Source organism: Mastacembelus armatus, chromosome 9 (genome assembly GCF_900324485.2).
Source record: "Mastacembelus armatus chromosome 9, fMasArm1.2, whole genome shotgun sequence".
NCBI classification, from domain to species: domain Eukaryota; kingdom Metazoa; phylum Chordata; class Actinopteri; order Synbranchiformes; family Mastacembelidae; genus Mastacembelus; species Mastacembelus armatus.
The window spans coordinates 3,967,107-3,994,250 of NC_046641.1; the positions used below are offsets into that span (position 1 = coordinate 3,967,107).

At 43.4% G+C, this 27,144-nt stretch overlaps 2 protein-coding genes across 3 annotated transcripts; one reads left to right on the forward strand and one right to left on the reverse strand.

Moving 5' to 3' along the window:
* The first annotated feature begins 1,419 nt into the window (after positions 1 to 1,419).
* On the forward strand, positions 1,420 to 6,128 carry anapc7 (anaphase promoting complex subunit 7). The gene is made up of 11 exons (XM_026321020.2): positions 1,420 to 1,520; positions 1,993 to 2,179; positions 2,630 to 2,749; positions 3,030 to 3,141; positions 3,269 to 3,422; positions 3,510 to 3,652; positions 3,830 to 3,947; positions 4,113 to 4,309; positions 4,395 to 4,619; positions 4,732 to 4,882; positions 4,963 to 6,128. The coding sequence occupies exons 1-11, from the start codon at positions 1,420 to 1,422 to the stop codon at positions 5,150 to 5,152; spliced, it is 1,698 nt and encodes a 565-aa protein (XP_026176805.1). The 3' UTR covers positions 5,153 to 6,128.
* On the reverse strand, positions 5,338 to 25,684 carry atp2a2a (ATPase sarcoplasmic/endoplasmic reticulum Ca2+ transporting 2a). 2 transcript variants are annotated; one of them, XM_026321017.2, is made up of 21 exons: positions 25,158 to 25,679; positions 24,235 to 24,252; positions 24,056 to 24,138; positions 21,874 to 21,978; positions 20,830 to 20,968; positions 15,154 to 15,234; positions 14,419 to 14,504; positions 13,794 to 14,258; positions 12,687 to 12,775; positions 12,353 to 12,455; positions 11,967 to 12,098; positions 11,770 to 11,889; positions 11,431 to 11,649; positions 10,996 to 11,331; positions 10,591 to 10,811; positions 10,245 to 10,447; positions 10,042 to 10,127; positions 9,824 to 9,957; positions 9,614 to 9,731; positions 8,964 to 9,084; positions 5,338 to 7,018 (listed from the first exon to the last, which is right to left on the reverse strand). In XM_026321017.2, exons 1-21 carry the CDS (start codon positions 25,273 to 25,275, stop codon positions 7,005 to 7,007), a joined length of 2,991 nt encoding a protein of 996 aa, XP_026176802.1. In that variant the 5' UTR covers positions 25,276 to 25,679; the 3' UTR covers positions 5,338 to 7,004. The 2 variants fall into 2 exon arrangements, with proteins under 2 accessions (XP_026176802.1, XP_026176801.1); XM_026321016.2 differs by lacking the exon at positions 5,338 to 7,018 and having other exon boundaries at positions 7,074 to 9,084; positions 25,158 to 25,684.
* Between the last annotated feature and the right edge of the window lie 1,460 nt (positions 25,685 to 27,144).

Here is a 27,144-nt window from a genome sequence, read left to right on the forward strand (position 1 = left end):
GTATTTCCACAAATAAACAACATGGAAACCATTATTCCCACAAATAAACAACCTGGAAACCAATATTCCCACAAATAAACAACATGGAAGCCAATATTTCCACAAATAAACAACCTGGAAATCATTATGTTCCAGCTGTCCACCAACTCTCCTGCTCACATTCATCACTGAGATGTAATACACTGCATCTCTGAACAATTAGTTGCAGGAGGTTACTATACTGTCTGTCCAGGTCTCAACAAAGAGCTAATCTGGTATCTATGCTTTGTTATCTCATGAGAATCCCAGACGGGGTTTATAATATGATATGACATTGTCTATTGTATAAAATTCACCTTTTTACATCCAAATACTTGAATATTTCACTGTTTTCTAGGTGTTTGGAATATCCTCATTTACTGTATATGCAGCAATGTAGTGGCAAACACATGACGACTTGAAAGACCAATACATAGCTGCCTCATGTTGTGTTTGAATCTTGTGAGGAAGGACACAAACATCTTCTGTGATAGCATCCATCCATCCATCCATCCATCTTCTATACCCGCTTTTTCCTGAAAGCCAGGGTCACGGGGATCAGCTGGAGCCTATCCCAGCTCTCTCTCGGGTGAAAGGCAGGGGTACACCCTGGACAGGTCACCAGTCCATCACAGGGCCACATAGGGACACACAAAGACAGACAACCTCACACACTCACTCCTACGAGCAATTTAGATTCACCAATCAACCTGACATGCATGTTTTTGGACTCTGTGATATCATGTCTTGGTAAATGTAAATGCTCATGTCTTGAGCTAGCTGACAGATAAAGGCAGACTGAGGAAAACGAGGATAACCTCATCTACTCCTGTCTTAATGGAAGTAATATCCATTATTGGGGCAAGTAATATCCATTATTGGGGCACCGCATACAATGAGAAAATGAGATAACAATTGCAAATCTTTTTTTAAATGATATGTGTCAGGTGGGTCCTTGAATCAAATCAAATCAAAGTAAAAGTTTGCAGCTTCACACAAATTTACTACATTTAAACAGTCGGCTGCAGAAAAAGACCGAAAACGCTTTGTGGACTCTCGGGAAATCAGAAATATATGAGACTCGGCGACCTATAGAGACTCTTCAAGAAGCAAATAAGACCATTTATTTATCTTTTATGTGTGAATTTATTGTTTAAACAACAAAAACTAATTAAAAGACAATTTATTGGCCAACTTCCCATACTCTATGAAGTTATCGTATTTAAGAATACTGTGCATGAAAAGCGCGAACTTGTGAAGAGCACCTGAAGGTAACATTGTGCGGAAGGAAGACAGTTGGGCGCCATATTTAATACTGCAGAAGCTAGCTGTTTGCGTTAGCTGTTTGCAAACTTGGAAGTGTGGACGGAAACCTGGAGCAAGCTCTCACCTCAGTCCACCATGAATGTCATAGACCACGTTCGGGATATGGCCGCTGCTGGCCTGCACTCTAATGTTCGGATACTGAGCAGTTTGTTGCTGACCATGAGCAACAACAATCCGTAAGTAATGTCAGAAGGGGCCCGTCTATTTCCTGAAGAGAACTTGCCCACACCTGGTGTTTTTACATCGGTACAGAAATAACCCAGTGCTAACCGCTAACTAACCGACAACTCTGCTAACGAAATACTCAACAGCAGTGGCTATGTTATTAGCTAAATATGTAATTTATGTTTGTCCTGGCGCTGTATACGCGATCTCCAAGAAATAGTCGCATATCGCGGCTAGCTTAATGTTCTGGTTTCAGCCTGTGTAGTTTAGGAGACTGATGTTGTGAAATTGCTCTGGTCTTTATACAAAGGCCTTGGAGTCTTGCCACTTTACATTGTTGAGTTTTTGACCAGGAGGCTTATTGTTCCTGACTGATTAGATTCATATTAGTTTGTATTATTCTGCTTGAGTCTTCGCACTTGTTCAGCTAACACAGAGCCCTGTCGGGGGTCTCCTCTGACTGTGGTCTGTTTTGGCTTACAGAGAGCTGTTCTCGCCGGCCCAGAAGTACCAGCTGTTGGTTTACCATGCGGATGCCATCTTCCACGATAAGGAATACCGTAATGCTGCCTGCAAGTACAGCATGGCGCTGCAGCAGAAGAAGGTGCTCAGCAAAACATCTAAAGTTCGTAGCTCTACTGGCGGAGCAGCCTCCAACATCCAGGCTCAGGTGATGTTTGGATTATTTTTAATTGTTAGTTAAAACTATAATGCATCTCAGTGTATTTCATTGGGGATTTCCCCCACACTGTAAGACACAATGGGGGATATGTTTGTTTTCATTTGCTGCTTTGGTCTGAGCTTCATACAGGCCATTCAGATTTCCTTGATGTGCGACAGGGTGCTTTGCTTGCATTTATAGTGTAGAAACTAAGGAAAGCTCCTGAAATATTGATTAAAAAGAGACGTGTTCACATGTAATTGACACATGTTTGTCTTTTAAAGAGTCATTGTTGTCTTGTAACCTGTGTTAATGTTACATGGTATTTTCTGCTCCAAACTCATCTGACCTCCTTGATGTCGCACACCACCTTTCCTAGCAACACTCCATATTTCTGTCTGCTCGGTGGCATAAACACTAATAGAAAATCACATAATTACACTAAATGCTGTCTTCCAGAGTTTGCCATCAGAAATTGAAGTAAAATACAAGATAGCTGAATGCTACACCATCTTAAAACTGGACAAAGATGCCATTGCAGTGCTTGATGGGATTCCATCCAGACAGAGGACTCCAAAGGTAGACTGCTACTCTCATAGTTATAGTAATTAACTTTTCATGCTTTATGTGCCCCTTTTAATGCAGACCAATCAGAGTAATGACATGTAACTAAGATTTTATCTGAAGTGAAACCTTTATATGCATTGTTAGCTGCGCTATTATTATTTTAAGATCTTAAAAGAAAGGCCACAACTGCAAAAAAAAAAAAAATACTATTCAGGAATTTTAGATTAGTTGTGCACATTATTATTTCATTGTGTAGTAATAAAGTGAATGTTATTGTTCTTTCCCATCTCAGATCAACATGATGTTGGCTAACCTGTACAGGAAAGCCGGTCAGGAGCGTTCTGCTGTGACGAGCTACAAGGAGGTTCTCAGACAGTGTCCCCTCGCCCTGGATGCGATCATTGGTATGCATGGTCACACACACGTCTTTGGGCAACAAACAGCATATAACCTGCACATTTCCTGCTTATGTCTTACTGCTTGCTTTACACATCTAGATCTTAAATTGTTTTTTTTTTTTTTTCCTGCTAGGTCTTCTCTCTCTGTCAGTCAAAGGTGCTGAAGTGGCATCTATGACAATGGATGTGATCCAGACTATCCCCAACCTGGACTGGCTCTCTGTTTGGATCAAAGCTTATGCCTTCATACATGCAGGAGACAATCAAAGGGCCATTAACACCATTTGGTGAGCAGTGAATGAATTCTGTAAACCAAACGACTGGACGTGGCTTTGAACGCAGCAGCATATTTATTTTGTGTGTCTCTGTCCAAGCTCTCTGGAGAAGAAATCTCTGCTGCGGGATAACGTGGACCTCCTGGTGAGCCTGGCAGATGTCTACTTCAGGGCAGGGGACACCAAAAATGCTATCCTTAAATTTGAACAAGCCCAGATGCTAGACCCGTACCTCATCAAAGGTGTGTTACTGTGTAAGAGAATGATTCATTTAATTACTGATTAGAATCCGTCAAAAACTTTTCAGTGTATTTGGCAGTTGAAATCCTATTTGATTTCTAAGCAGCATCCATGCTGTGGACGCTAAACAGGACATGGGCAGTTTGTGCTGTCTAGGTAACCGTCATTTGCACTTGTAGGAATGGATGTTTATGGCTATCTGATGGCCCGCGAGGGACACCTGGAGGATGTTGAAGTCCTGGGAGGACGATTATTTAATATTTCAGATCAACATGCGGAACCCTGGGTAATCTCTGGGTGAGTCTATGAATGGTGTTCCATTGAGGAAAATGTCATTTCATGTGCTGTGTGATGGATAAGAAATGGTGCACGTTTTGTCTAAATCTGCTAATGAAATATAATTTTGTTTAGTGTTTTTTTTTTTCTTGTTTTTCTTAATCTTTCCACATGTCTGCTCTTCAGGTGTCACAGCTTTTACAGCAAACGTTACTCCAGAGCCCTCTACCTGGGAGCCAAAGCCATTCAACTGAACAGCAACAGCGTGCAGGCTCTCCTGCTGAAGGGGGCAGCACTAAGAAACATGGGCCGAGTTCAGGAGGCCATCATCCATTTCAGAGAGGCCATGCGTTTGGCACCCTCCCGACTTGACTGCTATGAAGGCATGTTTGATTTGTAAATATGTCTTTGTCTTTTGCAGTATCACAAGTTTCTATTCCTGCAGCATCAATAACTGCCTCGTTCCAGGTCTGATCGACTGTTATCTGGCATCCAATGGGATTCGAGAGGCCATGGGGATGGCGAATAACATCTACAAAACTCTGGGGGCCAATGCACAGACTTTGACCATCCTTGCCACTGTTTGCTTGGAAGACCCTGTGACTCAGGAGAAAGCCAAAACCCTGCTGGACAAAGCACTGGCCCAGAGGCCTGACTACACCAAGGCTGTGGTCAAAAAGGCTGAACTGCTGAGTAAGCTTTTAATCAGACTTTAAACCATTATGTTCAGTTAAAAAATGATGAGCTGAGCACAGATGGAAACTAAAGTGTGCTTTCATTTTATTACTTCATTTATTTTGTGAAGGTCGGGAACAGAAATATGAAGAAGGGATTGCCCTCCTCCGGAATGCCTTGGCCAATCAGAGTGATTGCGTCTTACACAGAATGCTGGGAGATTTTCTGGTGGCTGTCAACGATTACCAAGAAGCCATGGATCAGTACAGCATAGCTCTAAGGTAACCATTAATTTATCTTGGAAAATTTACTTGAAGACACTGTATTCAAACCAGTCTGCTGTTTTGTTTTTTTCCCTAAGCCTGGATCCCAATGACCAGAAGTCTTTAGAAGGCATGCAGAAGATGGAGAAGGAAGAGAGTCCCACAGATGCCACGGTGGAGTTGGACGGAGATGACATGGAGGGCAGCGGGGAGGACGGAGACCTGGAGGGCAGTGACAGTGAAGCAGCGCAGTGGGCGGATCAGGAACAGTGGTTTGGTATGCAGTGACACCGGACTAATGAGGAATGCCTCTAACACAGACTGTGGGAAGTATTCAGCCACCAGGGTCTTCAAACAGGACAAGAGGGCTGCACTGCTCACACAGCTCACACAAGGTTAATACCAAGTGACTGATGTTGCCAACTTTTCAAACAATGCAATTTAGATTGATGCCCAAGTTTTTGCACTACAGCGACATAAGGACGTCAGTGCTTATGTAAATGCAGTTTAGTGCAGAACTGCCATTTTTGACTTGATGTTTCCCCGTCCTAATGAGTCTTATCAGCCACTTCACTGTGAAGCTATTCAAGATTAGATTGTCTACCCAGCTGTGCAGTGCAGTCTTACAGGACCAGTCTGCACTCGGCTTCAGAAAAAGTCAAGATCAGTGATTGGCTGGTTGTTTCTTTATTCTTCATTTCTTCATTTCCCTGGTTCATTTTTACTGTCCCTACATGGCTCCCAGCATAAACTGGTCCAGGTACACTACCAGTCAAAAGTTTGGAAACACTATCATTGAATTGAGTGAGAAAGTGTGTCCAAACCTTTGACTGGTAGTGTAAAATACAACTTCATTACTGAAGTATTAAAGAAGGGTTGCTTTGGATTCTGTTTGATGCTGGGCTTTTCAGGACATGGGAGAGTGTTCCCAGGCAAGATGGATGCTAGAGTACGTATAGTAAAGCAATGGTTGGACTGGAAATTTTCTTCAGGCCAAAAATGGTTGGAGGGTATCTGCAGCACGTGTTTCAGGAGGGACTGGCAAAGATGTGTGTCTGACTGACTCTCAGGTTTGTGACATAGGAAGGAAGGGGTGGAAGTGCCACAGTAAATAGTGTGTAGACCCCATGGCCTCGTGTCTGACAGGGAAGCACAAGGTCTATAAACCAGTGGCAATGTACCATATTTCTGCTGCTCTTTTAAATGTATTATCTTAATTTTACTGTCTTATAATTGTTTTTGGGTGTGTTGTCTGAGTCTGTCTTTCTGTATCAAAAAAAAAAAGTTATAGTTGTTTAAGTTGGGAGGGGTTGCTTAACCTTTTCAAGACTAATATTTGTAGTATTTTGTATATATTTACAAAATGTGTAATAAAACATTAACTTGAGATGAGAATCTAGTTTTTCTTGGTGGTACACAGCTTATGACACCACATTAATCCAATGTATTACAGTTTTATTTACCTGAAACCAAAGTTCATGTGATACATTGTACAATCATCTCTGAAAATACAGTACAGCAGTTCGGCAAATAATGCCAACGAAGGGACTGCCTGCCATTCTCATGGTAAAACATAAGCATCACTGCGTGGCTGCATGTCCAACTTCCTATATATGGCAAAATCTGCTCCAAACATGTTGCACATCTCAGTGCAAAGCAAAAACAGTCTGGTTTTTAAATATTCCATAAAAGTATTTCCTTAGGAAAGATGAACTGTATTTTTGAGCTTATTTAACATTTGTACTATTTGACGAATGTCTATTCTATTTACCAATACTATACACTGTCTATTCCACAAGTCTGGTAAAACATGGCTGATTCGGCGGACATGCACCATGGAATAACGTACACTTTACTGTACACAGTACTAAGAACTTTGTCTAAAAAGATGGCATGAGAATAATATAATCTAAGGCTCTTCATGCAGGAGGATGAAAGGACTGATGAGGGGGGATTGGCTAGTTTTCATCAGACATTTATTTATGGCTGTCCTATAAAAATGATGTATGACCTTTATGAGCCCCTGTCCTCATATTACTTAACTGACATGCAGCTTTTGTAAGATGTGCTGCCCAAAACACACATGCACAACACAAAGCAAAACCAAAGTTTCTGTAGGGAATTTAGAGTCGGGTTGGGCTTACTTGGCCTTTGCTGCAAAGAAAAAGAGAGGAAGAATCAAATCAATGGACAAGAAGAAACAAAACAAAACAAACAAAAAAAAAAAAAAAAAAATCACAGGGCAAAGTCAAAAGCATCTGAGCAGCAAAAAATTTAGTAATAAAGGCCATGCTGTGGGCAAGCAGAAGATTATGACAATGGACAAGTGAAATTGAAGAAAGGCATATAAATAAAAGAACACCATGTCCTGTGTGGGGTCACATAAATGTCAATGTCTCTGCCAGCTGCCAAAACATGCTGCCAGTCTACAATCAAAAATAACCGCCAGTGACACTGGCAGTTTAAAATGCAAAGGCTATTTCTACTCAGCGTGTACCTGGCACTTGGTGACATTGAAGGCATTTCCAAACAAACGCTTCAACACATTCATTCTCTACCATACTCGTACCATTAAAAATATATTTAAAAAACTGCTAGTCCTGTCAAATATAAGGAGCTGTTATTGCTGCCATTTTCATACAAACAATGACAGACTGCAATGATGTGTGTGCAACCACAAAGGTGAGACAGCGCTATAGTAGTTGGCATGCAGGTCAAAGTGTACTCACTCTGCAGTTAAACAGGTGGAAAGCATAGGAAGAAACAAGAGTTAGCTTTAAATCTAAAAAAAAAACACTCAGTGGCTTGGTATTATTGGAACAGGCATACGGAAAAGTTAAGACCATGCTGAAGTAAACTAGTCAGAAAGCATGGAGCGTTTTGATATCAGCAACAAAAAAAAAAAAAAAATCTAAGGAGTCTACTGTGTGTGCTATGTACAGATATACAGACTCTTCCAATGTGGGTCGCTTCGGCCTTTTGAGATCTCAGATCCCGTTAAACGTTCCATGTTGTGCTCAGTTGATAAGACTAACAGCTTCTTGATGCCTTTTTATATGTTCAAGTACAGTATATGTGCACAATTTACATACAGTATAAATATTAGTGTAATTAAGATGCAAAATTAAGACTGGAAGTTGAATCTTACAATTTGAACTTAAAAACAAAATGAAGACATGTTCAAGTAAAAACAAATTTAACAGGCTGTATCAAAAATTGTTCTGAATCAAACTCTTAACATGACGTTGTCCTCTTTTCCCCAACATTACAGACATTACAATGTGTGTGAGGGTTCTGTCTCTCCAGTAAAACAAATGGGTGCTTACCTCACCTTCAACACTTCAAATGATAATATGTGAAATGGTTGTTAAGACAGATTGGTAGTAATGGTCATATAACAGCACTGAGGTAGCTGTGCTCTGCCTGTTGCAGAAAATAATCAATGAACGAGATGCACGGAGCTCAAAGCAACTAGAGATTCATGTCAGGGCAAATATATTCAAGTCCTGGCCCAAAAATCAGTACTACACTTTCCTGACAATTACATCCTCTTCATACCCAGCAATCTTCTCCCCACAGCCCTCCACCCCAAATTACAAAATATTCATTATTATAAAATATCGTAAATTCTCTGTACAGCTCAACATGCAGCTCAGACAGAGCTGGCATCTGTAGCAGTTAAAACAGGGGATCAAAACTGAGAAAATCTTGATGGTAAAACACATGGACATAATGGCAGTCACTGAAATATGATTAAATCCTGTCCCACCCACCCAAAAATATGTACTGGTGAAAATGTCCTAAATACAAAAGATCTGACAGCACACGGACTGTCAGAGCAGATGCAAGTGTTGACTGTAGGTGGTTCTGAGTTAATGTAACTGGGTTACATGTGCATGTTAATGTCCACTTCACACGGGTGCACAGGGAGGGTAGTGCAGTGGAGTCAGTCAGGGCCACAGCATGGCAGACACATTAGTGTCGGTGCTGTAGATCCACAGCACCAGGGGCAGGGAGATGGCCACAAAGGGCCAGGAGATGCCCTTGGCACATGCAGACAGAGAGCAGCCTTTTCTGGAGGGCTTCTCCAGCTGTTTACCCAATTCCAAGTAGTTCCTGGCCAAAAACTTGAGCAGCTCATCCAGCAGGATGACGGGCACAGAGATCTTCAGCACCATCAGCCACTGGGTCACATCCAGAGGGGTGATCTGGAAGATGACCTGGGAGAGAGTGTGACAAGTGTCATTTAACACTACAACTACTTTTTAACCAGAGTGCGATACAGGATTATAAATGTACACTCTACGTTGTGCATGTGAGGAAAAGCTTTACAGGTACATTCTGTGACTCGTGGGGAGTTATAACCAGCCGTAAGGTGAGTGGTACAGGATGTCTGGTGGCATATTTGGCAAAAATTGGAACTTCTGCTTTAAGACATAGACTATATACTATGATCACAATGTCTCAGGTTCGATTCCAGACGGGACAGTTGTGTGGTATGTCATACCCGTTTTCACCACATTTCTGTCTGTGGCCCTAATGTGACTCCTCTCATAAAAGGCAAAATGGAGGAAAATATCTTTAGGTAAATGACATAACTAAAATGGGAGAAGTACCCACCATAGGGCAGAAAGAACCACATTACTCCTGAAACTCAACAGCTGCTGCACCACCAAGGAACCAGCTTGTTCCCGATTTTAGTTTTTAAATCACATCAATTTATGACTGTAACTGGTTTATATAACTCACAGGCAGAGGTTCCACATAGAGGATGAGGAAGTGAAGGGACATGGAGAGGCAGATGGCCCCTAGCAACCAAATGTTCTCCCATGGAGGCATCCGCAGCAGGGACTGGTTCTCTGACAGGCTGAACACACAGAACACAGATGGTAATTCACTTATACAGTTTGCTCTCCATATTCTGCTCATCCTTCAAAGGCTCCTCTAAAAGGAACTTACCTGTTCAGAGCATTGCACATCTCGATGGTGACGAGCACAGACAGGGCCATGGTCATGGGGTAGGGTGACTCAAACACGTGGCATTCCAGGCCTTCAAAATCTGGGTTGTCTGGGCCGCACTGGAGGAAGTGGCTCTGTGGGGAGGAAGGCAGGAGAGTGAGGGTGGGGCAGATGGCTGAGGAAGGCTGAACAACGGTGCCCCATACAGGAACACTTACCAGCTGGTAAAGAGTGACCTGAGGTCCATCTTCAGAGACCGTAAACCACCAGGCAGCTGCTCCCACTGTGGCTGCACCCACATACCCTGGGAGCAAGATACCACAATAACCCCATCATCCGACAGATTTTCTCAGCAAACTACAGTTATCAAAGTGCTTATAGGCGCATTATAGATTATCCTTCTAATACTATTACAACTGACCTCCAATGGCTAAGTATCTGAAGAAGAGCCAGCCAGAGATGAGGGGCTCCTTAGCATTGCGGGGAGGTTTCTCCATGATGTCCAGATCTGGGGGGTTGAAGCCGAGGGCGGTGGCAGGGAGACCATCTGTCACCAGGTTCACCCAGAGCAGCTGAACTGGGATCAGAGCCTCAGGGAAACCCAGTGCAGCAGTCAGAAAGATGCTATCAGGAGAAAGCAGTCTAATCAGCAAATAATGAGACACACAACAATGCAGGCTGGGTACCAATCAGCCAATAAAACAGCTGTAATTCGATCCTCCTAACTAGTAAGTCAACTCTAGTCGTCTGCTCCTGAGGACACTCACCAAACGACCTCTCCCACATTGGAGGAGATGAGGTATCTGATGAACTGCTTCATGTTATTGTAAATAGCTCTGCCTTCTTCAACAGCGGCCACAATGGAAGAGAAGTTGTCATCGGCGAGGACCATCTCAGAGGCTGACTTGGCCACGGCAGTGCCAGAGCCCATGGCGATGCCAATCTCTGCCTTCTTCAAGGCAGGGGCATCGTTCACTCCATCACCTGTCTGCAGAAAAACATTTTGTTCTGTAATATATGCAAACCAGCAACAACAAGGGGACACAGGTTCGAGAACATGCTGACGGTATTTTCAGAGCTAAGCACAGATGGATTTAACACCGGCTTTTCAAACAATACATTTATATGTTCTTGTTGTGAACACAGTTAGAGAGGGTTTTGTAGTGTCATACCATAGCAGTGATCTCATCAAATCCTTGCAGGAACTCTACAATCTTGGACTTGTGGGAAGGCTCGACACGAGCGAAACAGCGAGCACGAGTTACGGCCTCACGCTGGTCGTAGGGGGAGAGCTCGTCAAACTCGCGTCCAGTGTACGCCATGCTCTCGACATCGTCCTCATCAGTCAGAATGCCGATGCGGTGGCAGATGGCCACAGCTGTGCCCTTGTTATCCCCTGTGATCATGATGACCCGGATCCCGGCCTGTCGGCACAGCTGGATGGAGGCCGCCACCTCCTGTCTGGGAGGATCCAGCATGCCGACACAGCCTACGAACGTCAAGTCAGACTGGACACAGAAAGACAAGAACGCTCTACACATATATACCACACAGCAAATTTGATTAAATCCCCAAACATTTGTACCAGAAATCAAGTGAAAACTGACCTCGTACTCAGAGAATCTGGCGGTGTCAGACAGCACCATTTCCTCAACTTTGGGTGGGCTGTCTCGTGTGGCCAAAGCCAGGCACCTTAGGGTGTCACGACCTGTCCCGTACTCACGGATCACAGACATGATCTTCTCCTTGATACCTTTGCTGAGAGGTACTTTGCTGTTGCCAACTCTGACATTAGTGCATCTCTCTAGAACTCCCTCTGGTGCCCCCTGTGCAGGCCCAACAAAGGAATAAGATATTCATAACATGGTAGAAAACCATCAGTCATCAAAAACAATGCTAAGAATCAACAAGTCAGCACAGGCCTCAGCCCACTTCTTTCTTCATACCTTAACAAACATCTTGCCAATAAAAGACCGGGGTTTGTTGGGGGTGCAGTACACAGACATGGACTTCCGGTCTCTGGAAAACTCCAGAGTGAACTCCTTCCTCATCAGCTGCTTGATCACCTGATCGGACAAAAGGACTGAGCTGCTGAGTGGGAACGGTGGGAATGTGCAGTGTGGACAGGTTGGGGAGCACTTACTGAGTTGCAGGCGTTAGCTCTGTCAATCTTGGACAAGTTGTGGACTTCAGTGTCAAACACATTCATCTTCTCCACCAGACAGGTCAGTGCGGTCTCCGTGGCCTCACCGACCTTCTCATACACACCCTTCACCTGACACACACATCAAAAACATTCTGATTCAGACTCTTCCTCTTCAAAACACAGACACAGCAGCCAATACAGTTTAAGGTTGGCCACAGATGTTCTTAAAGTGAATAAAAGCTGTGCTTTTTATTGTAATATTCAGTTTTATATTGAAAACAGAATGTTGCTACTCTATGTTGTATTTATGTAGTGTTTAGTGTCATAAATATATGAACCCCCCCCCATATCAGCCATGTAGCAGAAGCAGGCAGGGTTCAGACCTCGTTGAAGTCCAGAGAGGAGTCGTTGCACAGTGCACAGATGGTGGCCAGTTCAACCAGGGCATCGTACTGGGAGCATTTCACTGGTTTATCATCCTGGTACCTGAGGGCAAGTACAGAGTATCAATCCGTGGGTGTGTGTGCAGCTAATACTTGCCCAACATTACCGGCAGGAACATTCTCCAGTTCTCCTTCCTGCCAACCCCCTACTGCTCACAGGTACTGTACAGGATTAAATATCCTCTTTAAGCCCACATCCTACCAGATTCTACCCAACACTGTAGACTTTAATTAGATTTTTTGTCTGTTAGGGAGTCAGCTGTAAAGTACTTACACTTCTCCCTCAGGTGCGTAGGTAGATCCGGTCACTGTGAACTCTGACAGAGAGCAGCTGTCACCATCAGATTTGTTGATAATGAACATCTGGAAATCAAAAGAGCAGGAGAACAAATTAGTTTTTCTTTTTCCAAAGCAGACAACTGAGTGCAGCATAACAAGTTTCTTTAAAGCCACAGCAGGTGGCAGCAGAGACTACACAAAATCCCAAGTGGACCCCAGACAGCCCATTATCCTGCAGTGTTACAGTGAGTCACTGTGAGGGCCTGGCCAGGTGGCCTGTTTCTTAATGTGTCAAAATTGTCAAATTTTGGTGCTGTATTCCTCTGATGATTAGAGCAATTGGTTGCACGATTTTAATTATTTTAATAACTTGGAACATTGATCACAGTCAGTCCAAAATATTAAATATTAATGCAGAGACTAGATCAGTTACGGAGCATATACTGTCAGGAAGCTTTATGAGCTGAGTGGAAATGTTTTCTCTCTTCAGCAGTGTAATATGTGATCCCAGTGGATAACGGAGAACAGCAGTAATTACAGAACTGTAAGCCTATTTAATTATGGTCAGGACAACAGATAACCCAAACAATCCAGAGACCTAAACAGCTGTTTGATAAAACTGTAAATTAATGCCATGAGTCTAATTCAGGCTGAGCCAAAGTTGAGAGAAAGCACTGAACACTTTAATAAATGCTGAAACCTCTTCCTAATGTGGGGCCAAGAGGCATCAGCGTGCCACTTGCAGATGCAGAGAGAGAAAGGAAGTACAGGCTGGCTGCTAGCAGCTTGGTGACGCAAGGTCAGTTATGCAACAGCAGCACTGCAAGTCTCCCAACAACCCGATGCAGATTAGAGGAGTGGCAGTTGTCTTGTTAAAATACTGACCACGAGGGACTCTTTCACTCGATTTGCACAAACACTGTAAGCATTCGAGCTGCCAAACATAATGTATGTGACTTCAGCAGCCACAGTCTCTCTCAGTAACTGGTAGCAACAACAAAATATGAGAAATCACTGACAACCAAACCGCTCAGCAATGCACCAAGAGTATGTATGTATGTATATGTGTGTGTGCGTGTGTGCGTGTGTGTTTGGGACTCACTCTGCAGACAGACATCTGGTTGGTGGTCAGCGTTCCTGTCTTGTCAGAGCAGATGACGGAGGTGCAGCCCAGGGTCTCAACAGATGGCAGGCTGCGGACAATGGCGTTCTTCTTGGCCATGCGACGTGTACCCAGGGCCAGGCAGGTAGTGATGACGGCAGGAAGACCCTCAGGGATGGCGGCCACAGCCAGTGCCACGGCAATCTTGAAGTAGTAGATGGCCCCGCGAATCCAGGAGCCTCCATGGACGGGGTCATTGAAGTGTCCAATGTTGATGATCCACACAGCAATGCAGATGAGAGAGATGACTTTGGACAGCTGCTCGCCAAACTCGTCCAACTTCTGCTGCAAGGGTGTTTTGTCCTGCTCAGTGGCTGCCATCTCGTCACGGATCTTACCAATTTCAGTGTTTACACCGGTGGCCACAACCACACCCACGGCCTTCCCAGCAGCAACGTTAGTACCCTGAAATAACAAGTATGTACATGCTGGTTCAAGCACATCTGATAACACCTCATATTTTCATATAATATCAGGAGTGAGTGTTTCCAGGAAGTTCACAGAAACTAAACAAGTTGAAGGACATCAACAGGATGTGTGATAACTTGCACAGAGTCGAGCTTACAGAGAAAAGCATGTTCTTCTTGTCCTGATTGACAGCACGTGGGTCGGGCACAGGGTCGGTGTGTTTGATGACAGAGACAGACTCCCCTACAGACAAAACACAGGGGATCAGGTTATAAATGGGTTTGCATTCATCACTGCAGATGATCTAACAGCAACACAGCCAATTATCTCTGTAGCCAGATCTGCAGTCCTGATCATTCATTCATACACACACTCCTGAACTTTTCAATTCATATGCCCAGGGCTCAGTCCACAGATAGTATGATTTTAAGAGTAAGAAATACTTGACATCTAAATCTTTAGCTTGGCTTTCTATTTATTACTGAATGACAAGCATATGTTCAGAGATTTGAAGATTTAAATATGTGCAGCAAGATGCAGGATGGCATAGTCTGTAGGCTGTGCTGAAAAACTTAGTGTGACAATTAGGAAAACTGTTAAAATATCAATTAGAAAGAACATAAAAAGTATACAAATTAAAAAGATCTATATATTACAAAAATATGGAATGTAAGTATTAAAATTTAAAATGTATATTGGCCCAGCATGTCAGTGAACTGTATCAGACCCAAAATATATCAAATATACATATGTCACAGCTATGAGGCAACTAATCAATGCAGTTTGGTGCTTAAACCAATTTTAAAAATACTTATGTTATCAGGAGAAACAGAACTAAATTGATGAAAATGGCAAAGGAGAAGTCAACGACTGATCAGCAGACTTATATTACCAGTCAGAATGGACTGGTCCACCCTCAGGGTTGTTGATTTGATTGAACAGATCCGGATGTCAGCGGGTACCTTGTCTCCAACTAAAACCAAACAGGGCAACAGCAAATTAAAATGACAATGCATCAGCAACATAAATATCAATTGAAATGAAACAAAGCAGTTATTTTAAAATCAAGACTTCAAATATGATAAGACCAGACAGTCTTTTATACCACATGAATAGCACTCAACCAGCATCGCAGGTTTGATGCCAGCTGAACAGTGCACTGGACAGTGCCGTGTGTGTGCATGCAGGTTAAACAAAAATTTAACAGTCTGTTTCTGCCGGTGGTAACTCGGCATTAGTGTAAAGTGATGAAGCCCAACTCATCGCAGGTTGGTTGCTGTGCCACAGTGCTGCCATCGCCGTAGGGAAAGAGAAACAGGAGGAAATGAAGTCTTGTGAGCCTTCAAAGGCCCATCTCAGAGGAAAAGGCCAATTTGGGTACATCACAATTGCAGTGACCCACTTCAGCTTCTTAATGGCACATAAAGGCAATGGAAACTGGGGAAATGGCTCAGGCCTATGGCACAGTTCCATGAATGTAGACTACATATAGGCCTACTTAATTAAAAAAGCTAATTGTGTCAGACTGCTACAAAACACCCCAATCAAGAACATGTATAGTTAGAGACAGAGTCCTAAACAAGCTCTAAGAATCTAATGACACATCAAGACAAAGCTGAAGTGAAACCCCAAACGCTGAGGGAAAAAAAACTGAAAGGGGCAGAAAGATTTGATAATGTACCAATGTACCAAGACTCTGATTCAGGGAAACGTGTACCGTAATCCAAAACCCTCCATGCCCTTGAGAGAAGGGAGGGGGAAAATAGCAGTGGGACCAACAATACATGCAGCCAAAAATGGAAAAAGCATTTCAGTATGTTCCCCAATGCGCTGATCATGTTTAAATGTGGCTGTATAATGGCAGCTGTTTCCTCATCATTGCCACATGAAGCACAAGGGGACCAAAACTGGGCCCTGGCTCCTCTACATCACCTCCGTCTACAATTGAATTAAAGTCACCATAATACTGACTCTCATTACTTTCCCACATTTTCACCCATTTCCAACTAAAACATTCAGTTGCATATATTTCAGCGTTCCATGAGTGTTGACTTCTCACTATGAGACATGACCCTGTGAGGGGCTGGATGACTGTCAACTCATTAGATGTCCTGAAAGTGGTGCCAGTAACTCTGATCTGTCCGCAGGCACTGGCCAATCAAGAACAGACAATGACAGCTTTTCTGAGAAGGACTAAGGTTGAGCTCAGTTACATCTTTAAACCATTGGAGTCTGGAACAACAGGCGCAGTTGAAGGTTCGCTTCCGAGAAGGTCACGCAACCCGGCCTACAGATGATCTTAGGGTCATCCAAACCAAGACTACAATTAACCTCTTTTTGACAGCATGGATCAATAATCCTGCTGCACAGCAAATGTAGGAACCCATTTTATAGTCACACACTTAGCTTTTTTAGGAGAAATGATCCCATCCCTGGAAGAGATCAAAAGGATTACCCACATTTTTGCCACAGGAACTAAACATAAAATGTTTTTCTTAGAAGTCAAAAAAGCTTTACAATTCTTCCCAGACAGTTGTTCAACATTTCCTGTGCTAAGTCATTAATTTTGAAGAAACACAGCCTCTAAGAACAGTACTGAGCCAAGGCACGAGGCCAGAGGATGGCTTCTAACAATGACGCTCACCAAAAAAAAAAAAAAAAACACAAAAAGAGTGCTCAGATGAGACTTTGACATTGTGAAACACTAGAAATGTCCTGCAGCTGTGTGCCCCCACAGACTTTCTCTGATGAAGTGTGTGTGTATATCATCTATCCCTTTGTGTCAACATCCTACTTGGTAGCAGTCCATGAATCTCCTCAGGCATGACCACTTCTTCACCTCCATACTTGCCAATGGCTCATACAGTCCACAGATTTTAAAGTGACAAAAGCTCAGTCTGGGTGACACATTGCACCCTATATGACTCCCAAAGGTGCCTTTTAAACAGACCTTTCAACAGAAGACAAGGCAGTGATTGAAACCAAGCTGCCAGCTTTGACTGGCACCCGCCCCTGTTGTGTGTTAGGGTATAGCATGCTGTCCAGAGGGCCAGGTTTCCTCAGGGCCAGCCAGGGGGCTACATGTGCTGATAGCAGCCGAACAAAAGGCTCCTGCCATTTTAAAGAGGGCCATTTCAGAACGGTCAACAGGTGAAGTATCCTGCAGCTTTCCAACATGGATCCTACGGACACGGCAGTGTCTATTTGTTGTTTATTGTTGTTAAAGGGAGTTTTTCTCTCCACTGTAACCAAGTGCTTGCTCATAAGGGATTTGTTGGGGTTTTTTGTAAAGTGCCTTGAGATGATGGCATTGTGATTTGGCATGATACAAATAAACTTGAATTGAACTGAATTGAATTAAGCAATGTTTATTTAGCAGGCTGGAGTAAGAAATGAACCAAAATTTACCAACAGCTGACACAGCAGCTGACTGTGGAGCTGATCCACACCTTTGACCTCAGTTACGCCAGCCCCATCTATAGACTACACCCATGAGATCTCTTCTTTGCCTCAGTCTGATATGAACCTTAGGTAGCAGGAGACTGGACCTCCACATAGAATGGAACTGTTTCCGTTGCCATAGCAACAAACCTTGTCCCAGAACTGAGTGCACCAAGCTCCTGTCAAAACGAACTGAGGGTTTAGTGGAGTGTGGCAGAAATTACATGTACATGAAGCATGGCACAATTATGTGTAACGTGTTATTGTGTGAAGTATAGATTTTAAATTATGGTTGACAAAAACGACTGCAGACAACAGGTCAGAGGTGTAAATTCAGACAACAGGTCTTGAGGTTTACATTTTCACTAGCAGCTATCATTAGAGTCTGACCTGGGTTAGAGTCTGACCTCTCACCATCTCATCTATAAGCCGACAGCATAGCATGGATTGCCAGCAGTCAGTGCACTACAAGGCTTAGGGTTAACAAGATCGGTGCAGCTGGTCCATGTGTTTATGTAGAGCCTTACATGAATACAGTGCTTCTCTTCAACTTTGTCTCCATTTCACTGATCAGCACCTTCAACCAGCACGGTGTTTGGTGTGAATAAAAAGCTCTCTGCCCTTTTGTGTTTCTAAAACCTGATTCCCTGGTTGGCATGATGAGACCGTTCCTCTACATCTTGCTGACAAGTCAGGAACCTTTGCCAAAAGACAGTCCTTCAGTGACAACGGACGCTTGCCAGACCACATTAAATGCCACATACTGTACTATCCATGGTGTCTGGAATCTTAGTGGAGGGTGTGGGTGCTGATGGGTAGGGTCACTGTGCATTGAGCATGGTGGGGTGGGATGGTTATTCACAAAGCACTTCCCTATAAGGTCATCTCTCTCCAACACAATAGGAACAGATGAGATCCTCCCTTGTCTAATGCCCCCCACGAGCCACTACCAGACTCCTCAACTTCACAGGCAGAAAACAACCCCACAGAGCTCTGCTGCTCTGAGAGAAGGTCAACATACACTGCCAGTCGCAGTGTGTTTTGGAAAAGAGCTAGTGAACTTCATATATTATCAGTTAATACAGTTTTGATGCGTTAGTTAGATATGTACTCCTTTATCAGATTTTAGCTGCTGGTACTTGCGCATTCTTAAGCCTGTACAAATTTATCTTGCAGTAAACAAAAATCATTACTGATCGTTCATCATTTCAAAATCTAAGCGAGATCATTTCTGGAACAAATCAGTTTTTGTGTACTGCTACATGATTTGGCTGAGCCACATTGTTATGAGCAAGTATTTTATCAACATGACAAGAGGGACAGCTGACCTGACTGAGAAAATGGCTGACATCAGCCTTCACTTCCTCCACTACTGACGACCAGATCTAAAAACACGAGCTCCAAAATATACATCCATGCATTAATTGGTCCAGTTTAGATACAAAGCTGAGAGATGCATTACATTTCTATGAAATGATACAAATTTGAGTGAGCATGTGACTGTGGCGCTGAGGAGTGATGAGGTGTGAGTGGGAGGCAGTGTTCAAACCCACAGCAGCACCCTCCCAGAGAGCAGCACAGAGCGGCTGCAGGCTATTCTTCCCACGGCTGAGGCAGCCACTGAGGGCTCGTCTCTGCTCCCTCTGCCTCCGCTCAGCAGTCATCCAGCCAGCACCTGCATCATCACACTCTGCCTGTGCATCGCAGGGCTCACTTTGGAGCTGCAGGGAAATGTTATTCATAACAAAAGCAAGGCTGACAGAGAGCGCTGTGAAAGACGAGAAAAATTTAAGAAGCACATTGAAGCGGATATGCTTCTATAGACAGGATAAAGTGACCAGTTTTGCTGCCTGCTAAGCAGCATTTTTGAACCAGCCTCATGCTGCTGACAGAAAAGCCTCCAACTACCTTCATAAACACTGCAGGTTTCTAATATGCAAGAGCAGTGACTCAGTCTCTCTTTGAACCTGACCAAATCAGTGCTTTGTGCCTAGCTTCTTTTGTAACCCATAGGCAAACCAAAGCAATAATGAATTATATACAACATGAAAACATTAATAATATGAAATCTCTGTGCACTCCTGCTTCACTTGTCCTCGTCAAGGTTACTGAGAAGTCCTGCTGAACACTGTACCACGTCACACGCTGTAGCCATGTTCCCCAGAGCATGATGGGAGGGGCAGGCACAGGGTAGGCCCAGACACCTGTCATCTTCACGACTGTCACTGCCTCTATAAATACTGCATTCCATAATGTAAATGGCCAATCACAGCCACAAGCCACCCTACTGCTAGACCCAGGAAAACAACGCATCACTTCACTGGTTTAGGATTAAACAGTATCAAAATATTGCTAGTGTTTTAAGAACCTCAGCACAGCTCTCACTGCTTGTCCCTTTCCAGGATTACCTGTGTGCGCTGCAGGTGGCACAGCACTCTTACAATCAAAGCTTTACATCCTCAGGGTTTCAGCTGCTGAAATATGCTGACTGGCCCTCGACAGCACCAATCACTCCAGTGCTCAGTGCACAAACTGTATGGATCAAAACTGCTACAATGGGATGAGCTATGAGGATGTAGCATCATGTTACACACACACACGTGCACACGTGCCTTAATAGCATTTGTGCTCAACCTGGATAACAACATTTAATAAAAATATCTCAAATATCTCAAAAGACATCACTCTTGCAGGGTGAGTCACCTCTGCAGTGGCACTTGGGGATGAGGGGGTTTCTAACTCGAGCTAGTACTAAATGTGATCCATGACTGTACTTAGACTCAAATGATCTGTCAACAGTAGGTTTTATCTGAGGCTGAGTCAAACACAAGCAAGGAACTATCACACAGAAAACACCAGAGCTCTTCTATGATCTGCTAAAATGGCTCCATATGGAAGGAGCAAAACAAGCACGACAGGAGCTGCAGTGCAGAAGCTTCAGTGGCACTGCCAGTTTTCTATGAATGTCAACTTTTTGTTTGTCTGGTTCCTGTGATATCCAGGTACTCCCTTTGCCCCAGAGGCAAGTATACAAATCCAGTGTAAAAAAATTTACAAATTGTCACATTCAGTTTGCTGGTGGTCTAGCGACAAGCTATGAAACAAAATCATGCACAGCTCAACCTACCAGCGACCTCTACGATGTCCCCCGGCACAATGTCTTTGGCCTTGATCCTCTGCACAGTTTTTCGGTCCTGCCTGTACACCTTCCCCATCTCAGGCTCATACTCCTTAAGAGCCTCAATGGCATCCTCAGCATTACGTTCCTAAGAAAGAGAAATGAGATTTGGTGCTCACATTTTTGAGTTGCTCTGATTATTTCACACAATTGCATGCATGTTTCTTGGTTTTGCACCACTAAACAGAATGATGGTGTTGCCATTTTAAGGAGGCTGTGACTCTTCAAAGTATTTATTTTATTAGGCCTTAGTTGGGACATTTAGGTGTTAAGTGCAGAGAATGGCAATATAAATCACATCGTGTTCTGTCTCTTGTTCCAATTTTATCTTTCACCAGCACCTTCATCTGTCATCAGCAAAAACCAAAAAAAAAAACCAAAAAAAAAAAAAAACCCAATCACTCACTCAGAGCAGACTGCCCACACTTTTTTTTTTTTTTAAATAAGCATTATAGCCTCATATGTCAGCAACACACAGACTGCTGATCGTCACTGACAAACTGCAGCTTTTCAGGAGAGGCCTTCTTCAAGACAAAATCATATCTCAGTGTTTCATCTCCAGTGCCGGTGGAGCATGACAGATGTTAGTAAAAATGCACCTCATGTTCTACACCTATCCAGCTGTGTCTTAGACATCAGAACACTAAGAGCTTTGGCTTTGCATTTCACATTGACACAGACTTCATTTCCAGTGTATTCAGTTCATATGTTGTTAAACAATCTGAATTCAAGCCCAAAACAAAAGTTTTTCTATTGAAACTGCACCAGAGATGTCAGGTCAACATTTTGGGCACTGCACCAGATACATGCACACACGCACCCCTTTTACAGAAAATACATCATTCTGCCATTGAATCAAAAGTGATTTACAACAAAAATGCATTAAATTTGATGAATCAGAGCCAGAAGTAAAAATATTGTGATAACTTCCAGACCTATCCCGCAGATACAGAGGAGACAGGGTTTTAAACACAGTGACATCCCAAGTCTTACCTGCCACACTCCGACGATGGCGTTGGCTATAAGAATGAGTAGGATTACAAAAGGCTCTACAAAGGCTGTGATAGTTTCCTCTCCCTCCTCAAACCAGGCCAGGACCTGAAACCAGTGTGAGAGGGAGGACATAAGCATTGACAGCATTTCACAGAACAAGCAGCTATCAGCTTACTGCAGTCAGACAAGTCAAGAGTTGTTCATGATAGACAAAGGGACAGATAAATGAAATAAGACTGACATCAAAGCCAAAGACTGTTAATTGGTGATGATCATTCTACATATTTCTTGTATAAAACTATGTGTGTGTGTATATATATATATATATATATATATATATATATATATTCTTCAACTCAACCCTTTCCTGTTTTTAAACAACCTGAATTTCACTGTGGGAAACGGTGGCTATTCATGGATATTGATAGTTAGTGATTTTTGTTTGGTTTAAGAAAGAGCATTTCAGAAGCATTCAATAATACAGATGTCAGAACTCAAAGTCCAACATCTAAAATGGAAGTACTAACAGCTTTCCATTTCAGCAAATGACAAACGTATACCCATTACGATGACTGACATGCTATACTAGAACTTTTTAATGCCAGCTGAAAGCAATATTACAATATCCTGACCTAGAGTCTCATTTGGTTTGTTGTTCCCTAAAAGACTCTCAGGGAAATTCATAATGTCCCATCATATAATAATCCAATCAGCCTCAGTAAGACCTAAGTGTCTGGCTGTGCTGGATGCCAGAGACATTTAAACAACGTAACTAAATTGGCAAACTAACTCTTGATGCTGGTGTCAGTAGAGAAGCACAACAGTGCCCTGCACAGATCTAATGAATGTCAGAAAACAGTGAAATATCCATCTGAGTTTGACAGAGTCCAAAGTGACATCTTTCTTGTTTTGTCCAACCAGCAGTCCAAAAGCCACAGATATTCAGAGAACAATATTCAGAAGTGGAGAATGCTTACATTGGAAAAGCTGGAACAAGAAATGAACATTTCAGGAGAGTTGAAGATTAACTGATTGTCAAACAAGTAAACTATTTTTTCAGCTCAAACATAAAGACTAGCATGCAAAGGCTAAAGAACTTAATCACACTGAAATCATTAATCTCATTAAAGAGGTGATTTTAAAAACAGGCTCTGAAGACCTGTCAGCACTAAATTACTAAATCGAGACTAATGAAAACCTGGAATTCAGTTCATAGATTCAGTTGAGAGAAACCACTTCAGTAGTTAGCGAGTGCTTTGTGTTCTCCGATTTTCCCTGGGCACACATGAAAGCATGTGAGTGATTAAATTTATGTTGGAGTGGGTGTGCACGTTTGTCCGATGAGAGCCCTCCCACCGAGGTACGAGGGCCCAAACTTGGTCCTGAGTGGTGATCTGTTCCCCTGCCAGACAGCAGCCACTGACACCTCTGTATCACCTGACTGGGCACTGGGCACTGCACGCTACACAGCAGCTCACACACCAACACACACATACCCAATGTTCTCCAGACATCTGTTAACGGAGTGTGCATTCAATTCAAAGAACAAAATGAATCACTGATTTTACAGTGCCAGTGGTCAGTCTATTCGCCTGTGCTCTTTGCTAACCGTTTGAGATACAAAATAAGGGGGTATCATTGTTGCAAATAAAAAAAAAAAAGGTTGTGACTTTTGACATGATATCTCAACAAAAAAAAAAATATATATATATATATACTAACGTTATGTGTAAATGTTCATTTGATTTTGGCGTTTGAATGGGCCTGCACATGTGCTGATGCTTGTATTACATAAAAGGAGTGCACTATCAACTATTTATCTGCCTAGCACTGAAAGTCAGTGTCCTGGGCGAGCCCTGGGTAAGTCATTACACAGCAGCCATACTTGACAGCTCAGATGTCTTACTTGGCACGTGGTAATAGCGACTCACTGCTGCTACTGCTGTTGTCACCATTCCTCAGATGGCTCACTAGCCTTCTCAGCTGTTTAACTTTCTAATATCTGTGCATAACCCCAGCCGGGTTATACAAACTGAAAACATTCACACTTCTGCACTATGCAATGCATAAACAGTCCCCTGCTATTCATTACACAGGACTGTGTAATAATCCTATTTACAATTTTGACTTTAGGCAAACACCCACCAACCGCAGTAAAAAAAACATCTTGAAGTGTACTTACAAAAGATATACATGCAGCCATCAGGAGAATTCGAACGAGCAAATCTTCAAACTGTTCAATCACAAGCTCCCATAAAGATTTCCCTGCAGAGTAATGAGTGAGTTAAAAAGAGTCCACCACAGAGGTCTGTTTGCATCAAATGGCAGTAACAATGTCAGTATTATCACAGTAAAGATTACCTTCTTCAGCTGGTAACTCTGTGGGGGTACGTACAGGGGAGAGTGGATCCGGAGACGGCACAGGAAAAGGACAAAATAAACAAAAACAAAAGGAAGGTGAGTGATGTTTAAATACCTGCACATTTGTAACCACAAGACACTCAGTTCCTCTTTCTTGATGGGGACCTGTTCAGTTAAACATGTGCTGCGAGACAGTGTTTCTCTGAGAGAACTAAATCCCAGACATGGATGAGATTTCCAGTTTCAGTTCTGATTCTGCTAAGGGGTGAAGATTTAGTGGTAGGTGCTGTATAATGGGGGAGGGTTTGTGATGTAGCTGATAAGCATATAAATGTGTTTGATCACTGAATCTCATGACAGATGTGATCCAATCATGCTACAGTAATGTAATGCTTTTAAGATCCTGATCAGCTCTAATGATGGCACATAACAGACACACTCCCTTCAACTTAAAGCTCAAAGTGATTTAAGGAGAGGGGAGTCCTCCCTCCACGACCTCCCAGGTGATATTTAAAAACAGCTGTTAATGCCTGGGACAGGAGAGATTAGCCTCCCTCACATGAGGTTACTTCAGTGATCCTGATCCACTGTTCAGTGTCGGACAGCCTCTGGACCTGCACAGCCTGCTGGGTCTGCACCAGCTGCTGCCCTGACACAATGCTACAGACAGGGCACGGTGCTGTCCACCGGTGTCCCCTCAGTGATCTCTAGTCCGCTGAGATGTAAGAAACGGGAAACCCTCCAGGTCACCGGTGATGACGTCAGTGAAACCACCGCACGGAGCCCGGTGAGGCGGGCCGGCGGGTGACACCCTGACTTTCACCGCACCAACTCACCCCTGTGAGCACACTGCCCACCTTACAACATCAACACACATTTGACTGCGGCGGCGCTTGTAGCGGTCTGTGTTAAATCTGCCGTACCGTTTAGGCCCCATTTCTCCCGCTGCCGCTTCACCTCGTCCAGGGAAAGTCCTGTGCTCTCGTTGACGCAGAAATAGCTGTAAACTTCTTCCACACTCTTCGTGTGAGCGTTCTCCATGGCGGACAGACGGCTCCTTCCCACCGCTCGACCCGAACACTGCTGCTGTCAGCTGTCGGCACTTTCACTGGAACACGGAGCACTGTGCCGAGCGAGAGCTGAGCATGCACGCTGGGACAGCTATCGACTGCTACTGACCGCGGGTGAACGTGTCCACCTGGCCCCCGTTAAGACCCTCTTCGCGTGAGTTACGGAAAAATATTGGAGTGAGCCAGATTCCTCTTCCCTGTCCGGTTGGAGATCAGTCAACACGTCCACTTATCTCGGAAAACGGCGGGGACGTGTGTGCAACAGCGCGCTGAGGACTGTCCTCACACAGCCTGGTCCTCCTGCGGGTTTCCGTGCCCTGCCCTGCCTCGCCGTGGCGCAGCTCTGTGACTCCACACGCTGACAGGGTGGTTTTATCAAAGCGCCTCGCTGCTGCCCCTCTTCCCTGCGCCGCATGTGGACTCATATCATTGGACGAGGGCTGTCAGCTGCCTTCAACCCAGGGAGACATCAGAAACACAGGCAGTAATCAGGAAATGAGTTGGAGCGCACTCACATGGCTCATCCGGAGCCCGGGGCTTTTCTTCCCTGTAAAGTACCAGCCCGCGGTCAATTTGCATTCATTTTACTGTTTCCTATTGGCCGCAATATCGGGTCAAACTGTTCTGTGACCGGAAATTATGCCAGTGATAGAGTTTATCTTGTGATGGGGAAACACCTGACATGCCTGCTGTTTTAATGTCATTTGGTTTGAGTCCTTTCAGCATCCAAGTTGCGAGAGAACCAGCAGTGTTTCAACACAGTTCCCACAGAAACACTTGTCCATGCTGGTATTGCACACAGATTACTGCACACAGACCTACAGTCAAGTGTATCCTGCCGGTATAGACTCACCAGATAAGCTATTCAATTCTCTAAGGATAAGCATCCTGTTTCAGAGGCCCGTGTCTTAATGTGTTACTACCTCATTTACACTTGACTAGGGGGCCCCTGTTCTTCTTTGGCAGGAATGACTCAGAGCCAAAGAAAAAAAGGGGGTCACAGATAGTTAAAAGTTTTCTGCCAGCTAGGGATAAAGACACAACAGTAACTCAGGATTACGGTTGTTTTTGCCAGAAATAATGAATCCAGTCCGACTGCACCAGAATAATCAGCTACATCTACATAACTGTACAGGCAGCCAGTTTGCCAGAGATGTGTGAGGACACTAGGTCAACCCCCCTCCCCAGTGTGACATTGTGTTCTTTAGGGGGTATCATTGTCAGATGTTTTACAGGACTGGCGTGCATCATCTGTTAACACATCTTAATAAGGCCCCAAGAAGCACAAGGTGCTGTAACAATATAGCACTGCAGCACCCACTTGGATACCAGGCTGCCTTTTACAAATGCACACTTGATCCATTTGGGACGAGAGCCACTAACATTGGCTGTCAACAGCAGATGAAGTTTCTGTGGGCCTGACAGTGGGATCCTGAAAAATTCATGAAGACATTTGTTGGGAATAATACAAGACACTTAAACCATAATCTATGTGCACAAGTGTGTTCTATATTCTTGCTAAAAAAGGTAATAAATCTTTTGTTGTAGGAACTAAATGATGTTCTGTTGCATTTGTGGCTTAAAATTAATTTATACAAAAAAAAAAAAAAAAAAAAAACTTAAAACTGTATTTGGACAATTCAATTGCTCATGTTTTGTTAAATGCACATCTTGTTGTATATAACATATGAGTTAAAATTACTCCAGTTAAAGAACAAAACTATAATGCTCTGAATTAACACATGATTTCCTTATTTTGTACTTTAGTCTAAGCAGGTATTCACTGTATGTCTCATTCTGTTTTAAATGAATTAGGTGAATATATCTTTTTCAAATTAGT

Bases quoted from the DNA above. Each gene is read 5' to 3' on its own strand.
- anapc7 (XM_026321020.2), top strand. From the start codon at position 1,420: ATGAATGTCATAGACCACGTTCGGGATATGGCCGCTGCTGGCCTGCAC. The intron at 3,142-3,268 runs GTATGCATGGTC...TTTTCCTGCTAG, and splicing joins CGCCCTGGATGCGATCATTG to GTCTTCTCTCTCTGTCAGTC. The intron at 4,883-4,962 runs GTAACCATTAAT...TTTTTCCCTAAG, and splicing joins CAGTACAGCATAGCTCTAAG to CCTGGATCCCAATGACCAGA.
- atp2a2a (XM_026321016.2), bottom strand. From the start codon at position 25,275: ATGGAGAACGCTCACACGAAGAGTGTGGAAGAAGTTTACAGCTATTTC. The intron at 10,812-10,995 runs GTATGACACTAC...GTTTTTCTGCAG, and splicing joins TTGATGAGATCACTGCTATG to ACAGGTGATGGAGTGAACGA. The intron at 10,448-10,590 runs GTGAGTGTCCTC...TTCTCCTGATAG, and splicing joins AATGTGGGAGAGGTCGTTTG to CATCTTTCTGACTGCTGCAC.